Genomic DNA, 22,919 nt, shown 5'->3' with positions numbered 1-22,919 from the left:
ATTTTCATCAGTTTTTCAGATTTCTCAAATATCGGAGCAGTTGGTTCATAAGGACATGATAAATGCTATGTCACTATTTTTTATTTGCTATAATCAGTCAGCATCCAAAACAAAATCAAACATAACTTCGATTGCTCTTCTTTTTTTTTTTTTTTTTTTTTTTTTTAAAGGAAGAACCAGCACAATACTAAGTCACAATTAATATCAAGCTTAGGTACAACACTGGCATTAATAGAGCCTCCTTGAGCTGAGGCAGGCTGACTAAAAGACGCACAAACGCAGACAGAATTTCACAAGAAGAACCACACACCACTAAAGAAAATAGTCCCACTTCATAGTGCAGGCAGGCAAAAGCCAGACTTTTTATTTAAGTTTAAAATAACAAATATTCACCTACAATCACAGTATACTTAGTTTATCGCTTCTGCTTTGAATTCTGTGCTTTCATTTCACGTGTCTACATTACACATTTGTGTACACGCTGAAAAAGTAACTTTGTATGTCATTTAACATCTGTGCATATCCCTTGGAGCTTAACATTACATGGACATTAAAAGAAATTTTGGATTTTAAGGTACCGAAAACAATCAATAAAGTTCCACTGAAAAAAAATAGTATAAATGTTTCTTATAGTACAGTACTCTTAATTTTATGTCAGTGTCATTTTAATGCCATAGTTTTCAAATATTGACTGTATAAAGAGGAGACTAGGGGAAAAATTACCTAAAATGCCATTCCTAAGTCTGTTAGACTCTGGTGATTTATGATATATGTACAGTATATAAATATATTTATGTATATATGTACATATATACTGGTTAACATTCATTATAAATAGAACTGTGTTAACCTAAGCAGTATAAAAATAGCCACTTTCCTGGGAACATGCAAACACAATATGCTCTCACCTAATCTATAAAACTCAAAACAACCAAAACCTTTAGCTCTGATTTTCTATAAATATAAATTTCAATTGAAGGCTTTCAGCTGATTTAACCATAAACTAAGTTTTTCCAGTAAAGATATAAAAATTTGTTTGATGCTAGCTATAATTAAGCTCAAACACAGTATATTTTGGGTTATTTACTTTCAAGTATTTTTCCCACGTGCGCTAAATCTAGACACACTGCATTTTTTTTCTTTTACAGTAAATTATTATTCAGCTCTAAACACTAAAAGCCAAATTACAGGCAATCTGGCATGCTTGCTGCAGGTAAAAGGCCCTCCTCTACACTGTTCCTATGTGGGAGGCTCTCCTAATATGGCTATTGTGCTCCAGATCTTTTGTTCATTGCAAAGCATTATCAAGATTCCCCTATCGTAAGATTCTTAAGGCCAGAAGAGAAAGAACTACAACCACTTAAATCTCGTCTCATGCTCACTGAAATTCACTCCGAGGTCCCTGCATTCAGCACAGTGACTGGTAGCTGGACGAAAACACCTCTCGTGTTACAGCCAAAGAGGTTCCAGCTTCAGAAGTTGAGCGAGATCTAGACTTTTTAGTGACTTTTCCCAAGGGGAAAAAAATTCGGTTCCATCCGAACCAGATGTGACATTTTTCCTTTTTTCTTGCCATATGAAAAACTGAAAAATTGTTTTGACCTGAAACTTTCACTTCTCCTCCAAAGTGCTCCGAGTAACAGTTAGAAGAGCAAAAGAAGAAATAAGAGCTATGTTCAAAGGTGATGCTGTTTCTGTTCCTCTGTGTACCCAGCAGCTCAGCAGAGCGCACGCTGGGCAGGACCGTGGGAGGAACAGCACCGAGTCCTTCTGCTGAACAGATTTCAACCATCTATTAGGAGAATGCCATAAGCACATGACTGTGCCAGTCACGTGTGGCATATGCTGACTCCTTTTCATTCCATTCCACACAGCTAAATACCCACTCCTGCCCATTTCAGAAGACTGAAATGCATCTGTCTTCCTTCCCTACAGTCTCATCCAGAGCTTTGAATTGCTTTCGCTATCTCTCAGAAAAGTATTTCATACAAAAAACAAACAGCATGGAAGACTCAAGGCACACTCTCTTCAGGACAAAATTTTTCTGGTGATTAGAGGACCTTTTAAGGAAGCAGGAAATTTAGATGTAAATGGCATGGGCAAAGGAGGGACTGCAGTCTTGTTTTTTCCTTCCTAGAATTATTGTTCATACCTGCAAGTTACTGGGTAATAAGACAAATGACCTAGATATTCCCTCCTCCACCAGATCTAGAGATACTGCTCTGAAAATGTTTTCCAGATTAAGATGCTAGCTATTGGATTAAAACTGTGACTATCAAAAGTGCACATCCCAAAACCTGCTGTCAACCAGTTGCAAGATGGGGCGTGCAATTCAATGAGCTGGATGTCAGTGAAGGCCTAGTCTCCTAAAGATGTTCAATGAAGTTGCTTGTGCAAGACTTTCTCTCTGGCATCTCTGAACATGGTACACCTAAATCCTTACCCCTCAACCAAAATGGCCTTATGTTCCCACCCACATCTTACATTTATTCCCTTTTCCCAGGGTGGCTCCCACATTTTTCCCAGAAGTCTTTTCTATGTCAGAAGTGATGAATCCTTGTTAAAGTAGCACAGTCTTCCAGCTTGTCTATTTTGAGAAAAAAAATATGAGGCTTTCTATTTCTTATGGTAAGTAGCATAAATGCACCAAAACACCAGTATGGATACCCGTGTATTAATTGTTTACAGAGCTGTTATTGCAAGTTGGGTACTGGGAATTCACAAAAGGCTCATTTGCCTTCTGATCGTCCTTCATGGAGGCTGCTTGGTCTGAGATGGAAGAGAAGGAGAGCTGGTCATGTTCCATTATATGCACTTGGTCCTCTTCCTTGTCCTTCTTCACATAAAACAACTTCCTAAACTTTTTGAGCTCATGGAGTTCACAGAAAGTCTCAAGAACCACCAACATTGCGATAAGGCCCATCAACAGATAACCTGAGTGGGAAAAAAAAAAAAAAAAAAAAGAGTAAAAAACTTTAATTGTTAGCTAACCAGGTAGGACTGGACCAGTTTTAAGACTGTGACTGTTAATTTTATGTTAATTTTCTTTCTGGCACAATTTCAGGGCTTTGAACGGTGATATCCTCGGTTTTCTCCCCTTTTTAATTCTACAACCAGGAAGACCCCACATAAACAGAAAAAGTAATACTAGTGGCTTCAACTGATGTAACTGTGCAAGAAAAAAAAAAAACATGCAAAGGTATTAAAAAAAACAGAATACTAAAATTTACTAAATGCACACTCCCCTACTTACTTAAGACTTTCATGATTAAGTGTCCTTCAAAATATTTTGTTTAGAAGACGAAAAACAAAATGTTACCACAATATTCCTACATATTACAATCAGAAGTAAAAATATGGGAGCTAATTATGGTCATTGGTAATTTGTATCTGTTTAGCAGGACAAATCACTTACTATTTCATGAAAACTTTGGAATTATTTTCCTCTACAATTATTAGACCTACAACACCCTGAAATACCTGGAAAAACAAAGCAACTAGAAACGCGTACAGACCTAATAAAACCAAAAAGAAAAATTACTGTAAAATTACTCCTGGAATTTGAAAAACCTGACATAGTTACTCCACATTTTGGGGGTATTTGCAATGCTTTACTAAGGTACACAGATTACCCCAAACCTGGAAGTGTTATCTAAAATGTATTACAAACGACTTTAGCTATGTACTTGACTGACTTATTTTTAGAGGTAGTAGTCAGCTCTCATAGACTGAGACTTTTGGAAATGGAGATCTCTATGACCAGCAGCACTCTGTACTCTTTTTTTTATCCTCTCCAAACATACACATGTATAGTTTAAAGGAAGGTGTTAAAACGAATATTTATTATTCTCAGTGTTTCATTAGATCCCTACTTCTGATCATTACAATTCAAGGAGGAGCATGACTACTTAGTTATTTCATCATTTCAATCAAGTAAATCAAGCAGAAGTTAAGTGTGTAACTATTAGCAGAACACACTTGTCCAAGGGCTGAACATTAGGTGTGCTGAAAAATCAACACAGATTAATGATTATAACTTCCGTATGGTCACTGTTCTGTTACCTAAAGGCATAAATATTTCACCTGTAGTTACAGATTATGCACTGGCAGGAACACTCTCCTTTTCCTGCCAGGAGTATGATTAATCAATTTTTTAATACTGAATACTCATCTAAATCAGCACTACAGCTAAAATTTATTAATTGTTTTTAAACTTTGTATTGTAACATCAAATGGGAGCTATGCAATAACACAAGGAAGAACTGACAAAGCTGTATCAATTGAAAAGCATCTATAAACCCGCACTGAGAAGTCGCAATTATCTCTGAAACTCAGTCCTGTTGATTGCCACTTGATTTAGAACAAGACTTGTGTTCTCCTAAAAATTCTTGAAAAGCCAGTAGTAATCATTAAGGATTTTCTGATGTAGAAGTTCAATATCTTATAGAAAACTTAGGTTCAGGAGAAAACATTTGATTTGGTTCCTTGAATTGTTCAATGAAAGGAAAAAGAATAATTTGGAAGTTACAACCTTAAAACCTATTGAAATTAGATAGCCTAAGGTCATAACTTTGCCTGAAAGCTACTTTTTCCTTTAGTGTTTCCTTTAGTATTTGCTGCAATTTATTTCCTAATTGCTCTACAGCTTGAAAAATCTTTAATCTGAGCCTTAATGTTTTCCTCAGATTTTGAGTTTTCAGAACAGCAAGCCTGTAACAAGGCCTTTGCCATGTGTGACTTTCCATTCCCTTCATCACTTAGCATCTCCAAATCAACTCTGCAGATCAGCAGGTTAATAATTAAAGTTACCACTCATAAGATAAACATGACAGGGAGAGGAGGAAATCTGCAACAGCAACAGGCCTAGCAGGATAATAAAACAAAGTGTTTTGTTGGCTAGTTCAAGGCCCTGCTTCAAGGAATGAAAAAAACTCTCTTCAGGTGAAACACAAAACCAAGTTGATAGACTCTTTGCCTACATTATGATTGCTGGATCATGCACGGAAGCACAGTCAAATGCAGACCAGCCTAAGAAATGGACCTGACAGGAAAGGTTTGCTTTGACTGTTCAGATCTTTTAACTGATGCCTCGGATGATCCAAAGACTGCTCAGGTTGAAGCTGGATGAGAAACTGCAATGTTTCAAAACATGGTCACTGGAAAATATTGCCCTCAGCATACATTTACTCAGAATACCAACATAAACGTAATTTTCTTCTTTAAAAGTTTCACTTTCTTAAAATCACTGATCACCATGATTTCTTCTGTGTCAAATATAATGAAAAAAATTAAATTTAGCATTCATGGTCTTGCTTTTCTAATATCTCAGTCTACTTGTCTGTCTTTGACAGCGGATATGTACCAGTGCCAGCTTCAGATACCTTCTGTTAACAACTTAAGTCAGAAACTTTGCTATTCTGTCTAATTTTCCATGGCTTCTTGATTCATCTCTGTCCACCTGTCATTTAACCTTATGGGATGACTTAGGTTACACAGATCTTCTTGGCTCTGTGACGCACTGAAATGTTAGCCCAAGACGCTCTTAACCATTTTCATAACAGTTATGTGAGGTTTTTTTTTTCCTATTATTAATAAGAGAGTACATAGCTATGGTTAGAATAATGGAATTCTAGTTTTAGCTTTTTCTTTCTTAACTAGAGAAAATTGACCTTACTTAACAGCTTCCTCTTTACATAGCTATCTAAATTAATGCCCAGTTTGCTAGCTAACAAATGCTCATTATTCACAGAATGGAGAGGAGATGTCTGACTGCCAGTTTGATGTTGATTTTTTTTTAACATAAAATGCCTTTTACTTAGCTGGTTAGTTTGACACTTACAAGTAATTCCAATTTTATATAGCTCTCGGAATTTTTGATTGTAGCCTTCTCCCGGCACATAGTCTCCGAGGCCAATGGTGCTCAGGGAAATGAAACAAAAATAAAAAGACTCCAAAAAATTCCAGTCATCTTCCAGGACAGAAAATATTGCTGCTGGGATTAAGAAGAAGCAGGAGACAGTGATGAACCCGAGGACCATAGCATGGATGATTGCAACGACCTGCTTGGAGAAGCCCCAGCGAATGTGGAAGTACAGCACCGGCCGCCTGGTGACGTACACAATGATGCGCTGCACCACGGCCGTCAGGAACAGCAACGTGAACGGGATCCCGATGACCGAGTAGATGACGCAGAAGGCCTTTCCCCCATCAGATAAAGGCACTGTGTGTCCATAACCTGCAACAGAGCAGAGCAGGCTTGGGTTGAGTTAAAGTTAGGAGCTCAGGTGCCAGTCTGATACTGGCTATATTGAGTGAGAAGAATAAGCTGCACTATCATTAATTCTGAATTCTGCTGTTCTTGACAAGTGCTGTTTAAAGGTCTGTTTTAAGCAGGCAAACAAAACTCAGTACTGGCCACGAGCAAGTAAACCCAAATATTTTTAGAGTTCAAAACTGTGAATGTTATTGTACAAATGCTTATTTCAGAGAAGGAAGAAAGACCAAGCCAGGAGTGAAAGCTTATGCCAGGGAATCCCTATTTGATTCTAGGTTTTCCTGCTGAACTTTTTATTTAGTTTTACAAAGGGGTGTAAACTTTTCTACACACCCTGTAAACTGGAATAATACATACTTCAGAAAAATGCTCCTACATCTACAGTAGTAAGACACTAACAGCTTTTGTGAAAATCAATTAAATTACACAGAAGTACTATAATCGACGTTCCAAGCTATCTAATTCCATGCTTCCGCAAATTATAACCTATCAAAGGTTTCTAAAAGCAGAATAAACATTTTTCACATCAAAACTCCAAGGATCTAGCCACTGTAGCTAGATTTTTGCCTCACCATTTACACACTAGGAGGATGAACAGATGAACAGTGATGCGTTCAGAGTACAGGAATGGACCCCCTGGTGTAGGGGCTGATCACAGCCAACAATCCCAATGTCACAAACCTCGTGACACACTCTGACAGACAGCATTTGGGCCTAAATGTAAGTCATTGCCACAGAAAGGAACAGTAAATCCAGCATAAACCAGGAATGCTTTCTTCTCTTTGCCAACAAAAAAAAAAAAAAAAAAAAAAAAAAAAAAAAAAAAAAAAAAAAAAAAAAGAGGAGTATTTTGTTTTCCTTGCAGCTAGGAAAAGGAAATCTCTTGAAATTTATTCTGGGCAGCCTTTACACCAGTATCAAACCAAGCAAGTGCAGACAGGCCCTCCCAATTCTGCAGCCCCAGGTCAGCCAGCTCATTTGGGTTGTATTACTGCTGTACAGCAAGGCATTTTCCAGAGCTACTGCAACTAGCTATCTTGAGCAGTCCAAGCAGAACACACAGTGAATTCAGGGTTATGCTGCCTCTGATTTCTGAACTGGACTCACTCTGCACCTCCCCAGTCAGCCCAGAGCAGCACTAGACCGGGCAGACATTCCATGAAGCCTCCTGGGAACCGTCTGCCTGCTTTCCTGTGAAACTGGCTGTTCTACAAGTCCCTTCGAGTTTTATATGAACAAAAGAGACATCTTCTCTACTTTGATGGATTTAATAATAGAATCATTGCTTTTTAAGTTTTCCAGAGGAGTAAATAAAAAATAACATTTCCTTTTCTTAATATGGATAAAGACACTTTCGGACAATGAGAGGCAGGCAAAACATCTTATCACTACAATGTACCAAGTCTTGTAGAAGAAACACATGAGGTGTAATTTCTCTGTGTTAGCTAACTCAACAGGAAATTTCAGTTGTACTTGAATTTTAATGATATTATGAATAATTTACCCAAGCTCAGTATTTTTGATTGGTAAATCCTATTAATGGCTTTTTTTCCTGCTCACCTCCTGTTTGCTTTATCTGCTTTGAGATAAGAGGATCAAAATTGCACAGAGCAGTTTAATCAGATTTATGAAATTGTAGAGAAGTGTTCTACTCTGTGCCTAATAATGCTGGAGGTTTGACTGGTATTTCTGACTACCACCAAGTGTTCTTGGCCCTGTCTATCAGAATTCTTGGATCTTGCATCCACCAGGGCATATCCCATCACTTAATGTTTGAAACAATAACTGAGCATGATTTTATCCACACTCATTTTCAAGTGATACTTTACTGCCCAGTTGCCACGGGGCTCTTCCATCTTCCTTACTGCCTTAAACAATGTTGTATCTTTAGTGCACTTAGTTGCTTCCCTCTTCCAGGTCATTTAGGAGTAAGTCAAACAGCACAAGCCCAACACTGATCTCCAAGGAACACCACCTGCAATAATGCCTAGGGGAATGAACAAACCATTCCTTCAAGAACTAAGCATTTCTATTAGTCTGCTTGCTACCTTTACCTTTACATATCTCACATCCACGCAAATCCCAGTTACTTAGTCTTCCTGAAAATATTTTGTGAGACAATGAACTGCAAGTTTGGCAAAGAGTGTTGTGGGTATATCATAGGATAATTAAAACTGATCCATGTGACACAAACACAAAGAAAGGCAACTATACTGCCCCATCACATCAAGGTATCTCCAGTAAAGCAGACCTATGGGTATGTTATTTAAGTAAGCTGCAGATCAGACCTCATTCTGTATATCCATGCTTAAAGAATGCCAGCATATTGGAAGAAGAGCAGGAAAAAGTTACTGAAACCAGCACAACTTCTTTATGAGAGGAAGACAAAAGGGTTGACTTTCTTGGCATAACTGAATGGAGGCTGAAAAGTGATAAAGTATCTCTCTGTTAATGCATCAGCATACAAGTACCACCAAAAAGAAATGCCTTAGACAAAGAATAATAATAGTGCCCCCCCCCCCCCCAAAAAAAAAGGCAAGCTTTGATGTAACATGAATACATTTAGTCTAGAAATGAGAAAAAAGGTTTTAAGCTTCAGAGAAGAGTTTTGGGGCAGCCATCCATTTCCAGAACTGGGGAAAAAAAAACTCCAAATGCCTATGTTAAAATGCAGCCTGATGAAGCTTGGTAACTCTGTGGATTGTGCAGGAACACAAAGCTATACGTGACAAGCAGAAATTGAGATTGCAAGCTTAGAAAGTCCCTTGCAAACTCCAGGTTCCTAAATTTAACACGTTTGCACTGTACGATGAATCCAAGCTTTGATAAATTTGAACACAAATATCTCTAGCATGCATACAAACAACAACATCAGACACATTTGTCAGACCATTACACACAGAGCAGCTTGATGATGGTTTAATTCCAGCCTCTGTGCTGACCCAGGCAGCAATAAACTAATTTCTTGGATTGGACAAAGGATTCTGTTACTTCTTTGATACTTCTCTCATAATTCTTTCTGAAGGACAGAAATTACTGCAACACAGTATGCTCCTAAGCTCAGAGGAAGTGAGTTTGAAGGAACACTCTGCTCTACCAATTACAGGAACTACCATACTAAAGAGCACTGACAGTTTCAGACTAAGGAGAGAATATATGCTCCACTCAACCAGCAGCAATAAGATGACATCTTCCAAAAGCAATGTATGAGTGATCAGTGTTTGGGAAAGAGAGTCACGGCTTGGGAGCTATTATATGGAAAATCTTGAGCTGAAAAAATCACAATTTATGAGGCTATGGCAAGTGGAGAAGAAAAGGATTCCTTTTTTTTTTTCCCAGTATGCAACTGCTTCTATGTAACTTTTCATGACAATCTCAATTGTCAAGAAAATTGCCTATAATCTTAGTTATCACTGTACAAAAGTCATTAAAACACTCCAAACCAATACGGCCACACTTTAAAAGGGAGGAAATTATGGATCCAAGGCACAAGATACTCCATTGTCTGCTTTCAGACACTTGTGCTGTAGTGCCTCCCATCTCTGCTCCTGCACCTGTTTGTACTTCGTACTGTGTCCTCTGCAGGGAGGTGTGTGTGCCCATTCACCTTTCTCAGTGGAAACCACCATGATCAGAAGCATTACAGTTGCAAGCCTAAGGTGTTATTTTTGCTGTGATAAAAGGATGTTCACCAAAAGGGCAGTGCTTATGAAGGGTTTTTTTATTCTATCAAGGGCACATGCTATGGGTGACCAACATTAAATTATCAATGCAGCCTGTCTGATAACTGTATTACTGATTATAAAGAAAACAAGATTTATTGAATGTTATTTTTCATATAGTATAACGAAAATATCAGATAACAATAACCCATTTAAAAGCACTGACCTTTGAAAGATCAAACCCTCAGATAACCTGTCCAAGCACTGCTACTCACAGTGACACTAGAGATAAAGGATATCACAAAAAAAAAAAAATCCCTTCTATAGTCTATTCATAGTTCAGAGGTACTATTCCTTCAAAAAATAAAGAATGGATAAGAAAGCATCCAAGATCAGCAGAATTTGCCAAATGAAATAAGATCAATGATCCATCTAGTAAAATGTCTTGAGATAGACAATAATGGATTGATTACACAAAGAGTAAAATTCCACAAGATGTTGACAGTTGTGTTTCAGTTCTGTTCACATGTGGGGATTTTTTCCTTGAAAGCCATTTACTTGTGGGCTTGTTATCTTCTTTTTCTTCTGTTAGAGCCAGGATTAAATGCTCAAGAGATGCAGTTTTCATATTTGGACTCAATTGTTTATTAATTCTTATCATCTATAGTACAGTCTCACAAGTTGTGAGTTCTAGCTAACAAGGTGAAAAATGGCTCTGTCTCTAACTCTTCACAAGGTCTTTTAAGCACTAATTGTCCAATTACGAGATGACACCTATATTATTTTTACTTTTAACCCTATAACCAACCACCCATGGTCCACAATGTGGATTTTTTCACTAAGTTACAATACACCACCGAAACCCATGCAGAAGAAGGTAAAAGAAGTTAGCCTACACCCTAAATTCTCCATCTTGCTTTATATATATATTACTATAGTCTGAAGCCTTAAATCCCAAGTTTTCTGCACTGTGATATTACACAATTCTATTCAACTACACATCCATAATCCCAGTGCTATCACTCAACTTCGGAAGCCTGTTCCATGGCCTCAAGTCAAATGTAGTGCTTGCTTGAGGGTCAGTATCTGTTTGCACAGAAAGCCTAAAATTCTCAGGTTCCAGGGTTCCAACATTTACTCTCTTATGAACAGGAAGATTTCTACTATTATACGCTTACATAAATATAGAAAATGTCTTTATTAATTCAGAAGTAATTCTGAAGTAATTATGAAGGTTGTCACAAAAGTAACAACATACATTCAAAAGTGTTTCTTTTTAGAAATAATTTAAAAGACTTAAATCTTTTTACATTTACTTTGGTGCTGAGTTATACACGTCAATCATGTGTTCAATAAAAAAATTTCCCCTTGCTGTACTTCAAGTTGGTCTTCTGCTCTTACATCTTTCTAAAAAGGCTCAGTCATTACTTTTCTACACTTCTCAGTGGGTTGTATCCCTCTTGTACAAGTTCCTCTTTCAGTTAATTTGTCTTCTGTCTTAGCTGTGACTAATTGATCCTGTTAGATCACTCTATAGATAAATACATAGAACTGACCATTATATTCCAGGTTAAGATATTTTCTCCCTCCATTTATATATATATACCATAAGACTTTGTTTTCCAGAGTCTCTAAGTAACTTCCAATAATGTCCAATTCATAATAGCCTGTGTCAAACCCAGCACTGCCTTTGAGTATTTCACACTCTTCCGCCCTCTGTCAGCTTGGCACTTGTTGGCAGTGGGTGTTTTTTCCTTTCATCCTTTTCAGACACTGCTTTGACCAATCTAAGCAGTTGTGTATCATCACTGATTTATCTCTTTATAGTTCAGTCTCTCCTGTAGTTCATTAGTGAGTTCTTCTCTGTGTTAAGAGTGGCTGCCTTACAGGTCTTTCAGGAACCTGAATGGAGCACGGAGTGCCAGAGTGCAGAGGTGCCATGGTTCTGTGTTGTAATTACCCAGCCTAGACTTCCACACAAATCCCCAGATGATGCCCCAAAGAGAGGCTGTTTGAAAGGTGGAGATGAATCTGACATCAAGTGAGGCAAGTAACAGGCAAACAGAAGTGCTACAGCCCTCAGGAAGCTTCCCCCAGCCAGCCTCTCCCAGGCTATGATGATGAAGCCTGGCAGGTGTGTACCTGGCTGCAGCCCTGCGTCTCTCCCTTCCAATGCCTATTCATAGTTTAGAGGCACTGCTCCTTCTATGACAGGCTTTGTCAAGCCACAGCTCCCTCTGGCCCCAGGTGACCTGTTGCAACACCAGCAGCCCTGTGCAGCACCCTGAGATTCTCAGGGCACAGAGAGGGCTGTGTTCAGCACATCCAGTGTCCTCCCCAACACACCCATTCAGATGGCAGAATCACACCACGCAGCAGAGCACAGCAAGTGAGTTCATCCCTTTGCTGGTCTGAGTCAGTGTCCTCGAAGAGAAGTCAGACCTTTAAGTCAGCTCATAATCTCAAAAATGCCCCAATAAATCAAGTGCATAATGTACTATGTATTTTTAAGTTATGCAAAGATCTTCAATTCATCCCAAGCATAACATGACTCACTGGAGTATGATGAAGATGGTCAATGATAATATTTACATAATTCCTAGACTTCTATTTTTATAAGCCATTGACATTTTGCACTGTGTTTAACAGTGAAATACATCCTTCTTCAAAACTGGTCTATTATCTTTCAAGATGAAAAGGAAAGGTCAGGTAATGGTAGATCTGTGCGGTGAGAGAGATCACCTTGGTTGTTGCTGTGCTCTTCCTTGCAGTAGAAAAGAATAGTTTGAGACCTAGTTTTATGAAGAAAGATGTATTTCATTGTTTGGAACACTTTGGAAAAGTTCCCTAACACTGTTTTGCTAAACAAATCAGAGAACTTGGATTTCCAGCCAGGCTGAAATACGCCACCTTATGTTGCAGAAATGAGGAGGAAAAATTCCAACGTGACAGGCATTTTTAAGCAGAGGAAATCCATTTGGAAATTACATTTTGCTACCTTCTCAGCGAGGAGAGGGAGAGGAGAGGGAGGGGAGAGGAGAGGGAGAGGAGAGGGAGATTTGTTTGAAAACTAGCCCATTTCACTAAAAAAAGCTTACTTTGCGGCCCTCAAAGACTTGCACTGGCACAATTAGAGATGTAGTGAAGGGTGTGGCATAAACCTCTCAAACCAGTTTTACCACTGAAGAAAACAGTCATTAGGTTCATTCTCACACAGCAGCAGTAAAGGTGATTTAAAAGTGATTTAGAACTTCAAGTGGAGGTGATTTAGTATGGTGCTGATCCAGCTCTCTTCAGTAATAATATACCCCTCAAACCTCACTAGAATAAAAGTAGTAAAACAATATTTAAATTACTGTAACCATGAAGATTAGATCTTCACAGCAAAATCTCACCTAATCTCTTCTCATAATATAACTGTTTTGTTTTGCCAACTTCTAGAGTCAAGGGGCTTCTTCCAAAAGTACCAACCAACTAACCCAAACTCCAAAGAGATTCTAACACACTGATTTATGTGCATCTCCTGTGTGGTTTTGATTCCTTCTGAGACTGTTCTCTGCTGCCACTAGTTATCAAAGCCAAAGACTGCTAATTCCTCAGAATCAATGTCCTGCCAGCTAGGTTTGGACTTGCCCTGGAAAGAACTGTGTTCATCTAAGCAGCTCACAGATGTCACCTGCTGCACCAAGGAAAGCTGAAATGGCTTTTAACAGAGTCAGTTTAGTAATAAATACTAAATAATAAATAAACACTCATATGAGCAATTCGGCTGACTCTCAGAAATATCTGAAGCAAAGAAACAAGGCATGGATATATACTCCCTTCTATGGTCAAAGCCAGTTTCACAATCAATTTCTGCCAAAACAGATGTATGTCAGAATATCTTTATCTTGCAAAGCATTCAAAATATGCCCTGTCTGTTCCTGCACAAGAAGACTCGCCCAAAGAAACTGCATCCACAGATGCTGGGAAAAGTGGATGCTAATGAATCAAACTGGGGAAAATGTTTTTATGAGAACAAGGGATAGTTTTACACTGTATTTATATTTATATTAAGAACAGCTTGCTCTACAGTCTTATATTTGGTATTGTTTAAACTGCCTGTGGATTTGTACCACCGCTAGCAAATCATTGATGTTCACTTCCTGTTCTTATACATTCTGCATCAGCTTAAATAACATGTGTGAAAATAGGTTTACTGTGTATGGATATGCAACATATACTCATTCAGAAACATGGTGATCAGTAATAGAAACAAGCAAAAAAAAAAATCCAAAATATTCTGCAGGAAGCAAAACCAGTAATGCTTCCAATTTTATGTTCTTAGTCCTCTGAAAAGCCTTCCTGCAATAAGCCCATCCCAACTCTGACTTCTCTAGGAGTCCTACAGGAAGTGACAACAAAGGCTCTTATTGACTGAGACCTTTGAGCAGAGTGGCACTTCTGGTGAAAAATAATTACCCATATAAAAATACATTAAAAATGTAGCAAATAATTTGTGTATATATTATTTTTAAATAAATGTAATAAGCCATTAGAATTTAACATATAAATATTTAAAACTAAACTAAAACGAATGTGAAAGTATTCTATGTATCCTGTAATAATTACCGTTTATATTCTTTTCAGTTATTTAATACTTATTGTGCTAGCAAAGCAGAATGAAAATATTTCCTTGCCCTCAAAATGTCCAGCTTAAGGAGAAAATACTAGACAGCCAGTGAACATGAATGGAAAGGTGGAAAAGAACGATCTGACAGGGGCAGTGTGCAAGACAGCAGCATCTATATGCCAGCTACAACATCAATCCCTAACCTACCCTTTCAGGTGTTCATATACATTAGTGAGCTTCCCACAAAAGTTCTCTTCTCAGCAGTCCCAGTCTCTCCCAACCCTCACAGGAGAGATGCTCCAGTCCCTTCATCACCTTAGTAGCTCTTGGATGGACTCTCCAAGAGCTCCATGGGGTTTTTTGCACTGAGGAGCGCAGAACTGGAGGCAGTTCTCCAGGTGTGGCCTCACCAGTGCTGAGCAGAGGGGAAGGATCATCTCCCTCAGCCTGCTGGCAGCACTCCTGGTGCAGCCCAGGATACCATTAGCCCTCTCTGCCATCCGGGTGTGCTGCTGGCTCGCCCGCCCCCATTAATTATGCAAGGAAATCTGAAAGGGCATTAAGTCTTCTCAATGAAGCAAACAAGTAGGATCAGAATAAAGCCATATATTATGTATCTATTAATTTTCTTAACAAAAGAAAAATTACAGAACCATTTACTAACAAGAAGTCCTGTATCTTTTTTGTTATTGTAAAACCATTTACTTTTTTCTAGAGAGATACATGCTGTCCCCTTCTGCAGCTTAGTGTTCCTGTGAACTCTCAGCTCCAAAAAACATTCCATAATCCCAAAATTACGGCACAGAAATTCTTACATTATTTATGTTCACCATTAACCAATTTCCATGATCTCCAGGGAATATTTTCTTCTCAGCTAGGAAATGCATCAGGATGGTTACTGCTTTTGTTCCAACCCAACTGCTAATGCTGGAGAAGCTGCTAACAACTGGAGAGCTGTTCAGGAACAAATTTCTGTACCCTGTAATCTATTAATGTTACTGTGCACCTTCGTATATAAACATTTATAGGTATAGAAGGTGGGAATATTGGTGTCATGGCTTAGGCATGTCTTTCCAATTACACATTTTTTCTGTACCAATAATACAGCAGAAGAAATTGTTGCCACCTTTTATATTCAGGACAATAAAGCACAAATAACTTTTAATTTATGTCTTCCTTTAAATTCTGATAGACTTTCATCTAAATTATTATTATATTTTTATAATTATGATATGTATATATTTATAATTTATATATTATAATATTATTATGTAATGAATTATTATTATTATACTTTTCTGTCATGCAGAGAACAAATCATAAACATGACTTTTAAACCAGAAAAAACCACACATTCTTGAAGACTGATGAAAAAACCCTTCATTCTGCTTCCCCTGTGAGTTAGCTGCTCTCATGATCCACAAAGACTGTTATAAAAATGCAAGCTAAAGACATTTTTTCAACCAAATTCAACTGGAAAAACATAAGGTAGTACAAATATCTTGTTGTCATTTCAATCAGCAGGAGAAAATCCGCAGTCAGTGCAGGAGGATTCCTGGACACTACATATTTATAGATGGTAATTTACTATTCAAAACATGATAATTTTTGATACTCTTCACATACCACCAAGGTAGCAGGAGAAACTGCAAGTTGCCACAATGAAGAAAATGTTTTTGTGTTTGGCTTGTGAGCAAAACTTTAAAACATGAAAATAGTTTGGTTGCAACAGGAGCTTAGATCTTATATCTGAATGTCATGAAAAAAGTAGTATTTGATATTACTTAAGAGATCAGACATCTGCCAATTCCTGCCCGTAATCAATTATTTTGACCATTGGAATGCAAAGTATAGCCACAGGGAAAAAAATAAATGGAACAAAAAAAAATTTGCATGGTCACCTTGTTTACATTAGTATTATAGCACAGTAAGTGTTGATCCATAGCGTGGAATACTTGGTAGCATGTACCTGAATTCAAGATTATATTTAGGGAAGCCAGGGTTTACTTCCAATTTACTCTATGCAGCTCACAAAGACTGGATGCCCAGTAATTGCTGAGGTACTCTCCACTGCTTCAGCTTTTTCATTAGAAAGAAGTCCAGCCTACATGCTCCAAAACTGCTCCACAAGTGTGAATCAAAGCAGGAAGTCAGACTGGTCTAGTGCACTTGATCTGCACCCAAGCACAGGGCCAAGAAATATGGCAGACTTCAGCTGCCTTCAGAATTTGGAGTTGAATTCAGTGCTTCCCTAGCATCAGCTCCTCCACTGGTATTCCACAGTAGAGCTGTGCCAGACCGGCTTAATATCACAGCTCCCCATACTTCCCTGATGGGCTTCAGATTTTCGGGAGGAAAGGCTTTCACTTACCATTTCTGAATTTCCATCATAGCTCAGTAAGATGAACCACAACAGCATTAAAGGTCTGTGAGGCTATCTGAACCCCAGGTCACATGATAATGCACAAGGACACTCTATCAATTGATGGGAAACTAAATATAACTGAGCCAAATCAAACTAATGCTAGCATCGCCTAATTCTCATGACAGTATTCTGTATTTCCTGTCAGCAGAAAGATCATCCGTGTCTCTCTCACACCACCATGCAAGGCAAGGCACACCTACAATCTGATGGGAAAGCAAAAGGCAGCAAGTAGTAACATTTTGTCCATTTACAGTCATGGCTGTTTTAGACAGTATTTACCCATAGCAAGCAAGTAAGTGAAAAACATCACAACCCTACAACAGTCATGCTAACGATGAAGTCATTCCCATATCAGCAGTTAAGGTATGGGGGGTGTGTACAAGGAAGCACTTGTTACTAGAGCAGCACAACAGCAGATGGGATCCACTGCACAGGAAGCAAACGCAGACACGATTAAATACAGAAATCAGTATCTCCCCCCAACATCTGAGATGATTATTATGAGTGTTTGGTGCAGTATTATCTCTGCTCAACAAAAGTATCAGAGCAAAACACAGCTCAAAAGACAGTAACTTTAACTGGAAAATGATAGCACTCTTTCCTGCCACAACCCGACACCGGGTCTTGCTCATCGTGCCTGGATAGATTATGTATGACCAAAACAGGTAATTGACTAAACATTATCAACCCAAGGGAACTGTTACACCCTTCCAGCAGAGTCTACATGAAAGCACACATTCCTGGCCACCAGAAGGATGCCCACCATGTGTGAGACAGGGCTCGAGGTGAGGCACATTCACCATGCCAGGGCTAGTAAATTTGCCTTTATAAAGAACATGCTCTCAGCAGGAAGAGCTTGTGCTCTCCAGGCACTCAGACAGCAGGCAAAGATTTCCCACTTACTCCGCAAGATCAGATTTTTCCAAACCCTACCTGTCAGCTACATGGCTCCTATCAGACTGCCTGCTGAGAAACTCCTTTTCATTGGGACATGCTAAGCTTCCAGCCTGTCATGTAGTCTGTGTGAGCTGGACCCATACTCCCACAGAGCTGTGACAACTTCAGTCATGTTTTTGGATGTGTCATTAAAGATTTCCTGTCCTCTGTGTGTGCTTCACAGTGCTCCAAGGGCAGGAGCAAAGACTAAATGTGAGTGACTTCAGCAGGCAGAGGTCTGCTAAACCTCTATGCCAAAGCATTCAGGCCTTAATTCTATCACAGATGATACTCAAGAGGTATACATGAATTTCTGGGTTTGCCATTTGGGTTTGTGGTTTTTCTTTCTTTTTTTAAAAAAAAGCTAGCAGCATTTTTTTTTCTTTAAAGTCCAAAGTCTTTATACTACAAATCAGTTCCTCTTAGTGCCATCCTGATTTAAGATCCTATAAGGGTCTAGCTGCAATACAACCAGGATCCATCTGGTGCTGGGCTATTTTTCCCCCATGGAACTCTCAATAACAGTGCCTTTCTAGAAATACCTATCCAAAACACAAACATCACATCTTTAGATCTGCCTCTAGCAAAGATTTAGCATAAATAAACAAACTCTTGTTTCAACAATTATTTTCTGTTATCTCATTTTCCAATGGAGAAAGAAATAAAAATTACAAAAGTCTGTTGCATAAAACCAACAGGTCAAAAGCAAGGTGAGACTTCCTGAGGGCTCCTCTGCGAATTCAGCCAGGAAAATTCCAATTATTCTTTTATTGGTTTACTTGCCCGCCAGGCAACAGATGGTCAAAAATCTGTATCAAAGTAGGGGCTCCAACAGACTACTTTATTATTAAGTTTCCTAATAGAACAAACTATATAAGCCTCAGAAACTTAAATTTGCTAAAAGAGAAATGTAAGTTTTATTAGGAGAGTTTGGCTTGTTGTCCTTAGAAAACATTAGAAAACAAGATGAGGTTTTTGCACTGGAATGTTCAGCAACATGTGTTGCAGCAGCATTCCCATAATAATGGACTTTTAAAGCCACTGATTACCAAGATTAAGAAGCAATCAATGAAACAAGTTCTTTAAAATCCTTCCTAAGAACTTCAATACCACCTTTAAGGTATTGAAAGGGGCTGCTGTGGCTTAACCCCAAATGGCAATGAAGTACCATATAGCTGTTTGCTCTCTCCTCCCTCATTGTGGGACAGAGAATTAGGAACAAAAAATAAAACTTATGGGCTAAGATAATAAATTTTAGCCATTGAAACAAAGTGAAATGCAATAATATAATAATAATGACAATAATAATAATAATGAAAAGGAGAATGAAAAGAACAAAATCCAAGACAGACAAAAGCATGCAAAATTTCTCATCACCTGCTGACTGATGTCCATGCCACCCTCTACCAGGCAACTTCCCCCAGTTCGTACACTGGGCATGATGTTCTATGGTACGGAATATCCCTTTGGCCAGTTTAGACCAGGTGTCCCAGCCATGAGCCCTGACAGCTTCTTGTGCACCTGCTCCCGGGCAGATCATGGAAAACTGAAAAGTCCTCGACTTGGGGTAAGCACTACTGAACAACAACTAAAATGTCAGTGTGTTATCAACATTATTCTCATAGTCAATACAAAAAAGAGCTCTGTATCAGCTACTAAGAAGAAAATTAACTCTATCCCAGCTGAAACCAGGGCAGGGTACAAGCCTTTCTACAGTTCTTCCTGAGGTTCACATCCTGAAATATTCAAACTAGGAAAAAAGCATCTAACATGGGCAATTTTTTGGCAGAGAGAAAATGTTATTGATTAGACTTAGCCAGTAGCTTGTCCGCAATACTAATCTTCTCATTTCTTGTGTTGATTCAGTAAAAAAAAAAAAAAAAAGATGAGGCTTTCACCTTGAGTGCAGCACAGAAGTGGTATATCTCACACAATAGATTTTATGCATCCAGATTTTGTGTTTAATTCCAGAAGTCTGTACCTATGGAAAAAATCCTTTTAGCAGCTAAGACACATTTGGCATCAACTGGCAGTGAAGCCCAGAGGACACACACTTTCTGAAGAGACTGATGGAAGATGGAGCTTGTTTTCCAGAAAAGGTCTGGAACCACAGATTCATTTCATGCAGCAACTTTGTCTTTCCACAGCCCCTCTAATTTTCATGTAACAGGTTTTAAAGTTCTATCAATTACTTCAGCTTTCCACCACTTGAAAGACCTTGTGTATCACAGAGATGTGCCAGCTGAAACCAGCACCTGTGCACTGTGGTGCTCTGCTTGAGGCCTGGTACAGTTCACTGGAAAAGAGACTTCTAAAAATTTATAATTCACACCTGTTACCATCCCAAAGCACCCTGGGATGCGTCAAAAGCTTTGAATGTGTTGCAGTGGCATTTACTGCAGTGTTTTAATCACACGTCCAATTACTGAAGAATACCTATCTAGTCTTACTAACTTAATAATTTCTCGCACTGAAATGAGCCACAGTTTTTCATCCGACCATCTGGAAATAAAAAGAAAAAACTAGCTGCAAATTAGTAGGCTTTCCATCTCCACTTTGAAACAAAGATTGCTTTATTGCACCATCAGAAATTATAGAACATGAAAACAGTGAAAGAAACTTGCATTGTGGGCAGTAAGGAATTATCACACAACATTAAAAAATTAGGCGATTTCACGCTGTGGATTTAAAAATCAAATCTGTAAGCAGCATCTTTGGATTAAAATGCAACCTCACGTAGAAGAAAGCGTTATCTACTAGATACAGCAGGGGAATAGGAATGTTTACTTCTAACTTGTTATTGATTTGACATGTGGAACTCAGGGAAATTACGAGCATCAGCTCCCTTGTTTGGCAGAGGAAGACGCGTAGTCCTTGACAATTTTTGAAAGATATTTCAATATTTCATATATAAGTCAGTCAGTCACCGTATTGTATTTGCACATGAATAAATCCTATTACTGTCTTCTGTTTCAATAGCTGTTTCTCAGAAACATGAAGAATTTAACAATACATAAAGCCAAACAGAAACAAAACAATTTAACGCAAATTGGAAAATATCACTAAAGCAGCTAACAAAAACACACAGAACTGAAGTGTATCATGCACCACTTTCATGCAAGCACATTCCATCTGGAATAATAAAGACAAATTATGAGACAATATTCACATAAGGGCCAAAGTGAGATACTTTTACAGATGAGATGTTTTATTCAAAACTCTAAATCACAGTCCTAAATATGATGCTTGATGATATTCTCTCATCTGAGTACAGTCTAGCTGAATATATTCACCATTTCAAGCTCAAAATAGAACACAAAATTGCAAAACTCAATGGGGAAATACTTCAGCTGTTGTGAGAACTGGTTTACTGAACCATAAACAGATTCTACAGATACACTAGTCCTATTCAATTACTCACGTTTAAGACATCCCACATAGCAAACAACAATTATGGGAAACATGAATTTGATTAGTTACACTGGAATATGGACACCTGAGATAATCACAGCTGTATGTCCTATCAATAAATAAAGATAAAGGAAAAGAACTGTGGCTGCACATACTATTTATGTTCACAAGCACATGAGATGTAGAGGTTTTAGCTTACCTTGAATAAGTTATTTAGAAATAAATAGGAATGAAGCATTTAGAAGGGTAAACTACATACACAGCACATTTAGCCAGCAATGTAAAGACACAGACAGAGCAACTTAAATACTCTGTGGTTTTCAAAACCCATATTGGCAGTTTGTTTCAAAACAATGCACTTCACTTTGCTATAAAAATTTCTCTTGGTAGGAGAGCTGATGATTCCAAAAATTCTTATACCTATAGGATGAGTTTCCTAGTGGAAATACATTATCTTAACTTCTCAGGGCCAGAATAAGATAGCCATTCATATAACGAGAGCAGGCAACATTAAATCAGTGCGACAATTCATCAAAAAATACTCCAGTTGCACAAACACAGCTCTGGACTCACCAAGTCAGTCAAAGACCATCAACATGGACCAAAGATTGTGAGACTCACTTCCTTAAATCCTTTTCCAGTAAGGTAGCACACATATCAGAAATGCTTAGCAATCATCTGCGCTGAAGGTTTCATGTTCAGCACCCTCCTGCCAGCACTTGGAAACAGTGACCAACATGGAAAAGGCTGGATTGACACAACCTGTGACTCTGTAAGGAAAACAGTTTGCTGTATATGGCATCTCTCAGATATCAGCATAAAGGGGAGAGGAATGTAAAATTGTTGGCAATTCCAAAAGCACTGAAGAGCCTGAGCAGCAATGAGTAAACTGATAGTTAACACATCTTTACGAGGGACAGATTTTTTGCAAGTGTCTGGTCCTATGAATGCATCCAGTTTCTTGTAATTGTCAATGATAAGAATTTGTAGACCGGGTACAATGGTATGACTGCATTACTTCCCTACCAACTCCAAAGACAACGCAACCCACCACGTAACTGTAGTTACCGAGCAGGAAAAAATGAAGTTGCCCTGAAGATATCTGGACCAGATATGTGGATAGAAATATTTTAACGATGGCATCTGAATTAACAAAAAGGAGTACAGTTAAAAGTCTTTCAGCTTTGCTAGCTGACATTTTAATCCTGCATGAAATAATGCTCCTTTACAAGGGGCAGCTAGCAATTGTCAGATACACTATCAGTACAGGAAACACTTTCTTATGTTACCAGCTCCTTTCTTATATCTGTTGTTGATTTGTACTTGTTTGATTCTTTCTGTGCTTTTACCACATAGCTACATGAAATGCCTAACTAATCCCAGTTGGTAACGGCAAGGAAAAATGTTGCTATTGGTTCTGCCCCCTCTTGTATTGGTTACAGTTTGCTCAAATGCAGCAACTCAGAGCAAAGGAATCCAGCAGGAAAGGAATGAATATGTTTCTTCTGGTCTGATAAACTGACTTGGCTTATTGTTGTGGTCCTGTTGGCAACAGACCTAACACAGGGTTGGACCCCAGGATGAGGATCAGGGATGCAA

General features: G+C 38.4%; 1 protein-coding gene across 1 annotated transcript in view; it reads right to left on the bottom strand.

Annotated features, from left to right (window-relative positions):
• Nucleotides 1–335: 335 nt before the first annotated feature.
• KCNK1 (potassium two pore domain channel subfamily K member 1) overlaps nucleotides 336–22,919 on the bottom strand; it is a 33,873-nt gene continuing 11,289 nt past the window's right edge. Inside the window, exons 2-3 of the mRNA XM_040059261.2 lie at nucleotides 5,840–6,235; nucleotides 336–2,934 (exon numbers count right to left, since the gene is read on the bottom strand). Coding sequence (XP_039915195.1) covers nucleotides 2,675–2,934; nucleotides 5,840–6,235 — 656 coding nt within the window. The 3' untranslated portion in view covers nucleotides 336–2,674. The remainder of the gene's footprint in view (nucleotides 2,935–5,839; nucleotides 6,236–22,919) is intronic.

The sequence above is a fragment of the Hirundo rustica genome, chromosome 3 (genome assembly GCF_015227805.2).
Source record: "Hirundo rustica isolate bHirRus1 chromosome 3, bHirRus1.pri.v3, whole genome shotgun sequence".
In the NCBI taxonomy this organism is placed as follows: domain Eukaryota; kingdom Metazoa; phylum Chordata; class Aves; order Passeriformes; family Hirundinidae; genus Hirundo; species Hirundo rustica.
This window is presented reverse-complemented; position numbering and strand designations above follow the sequence as displayed.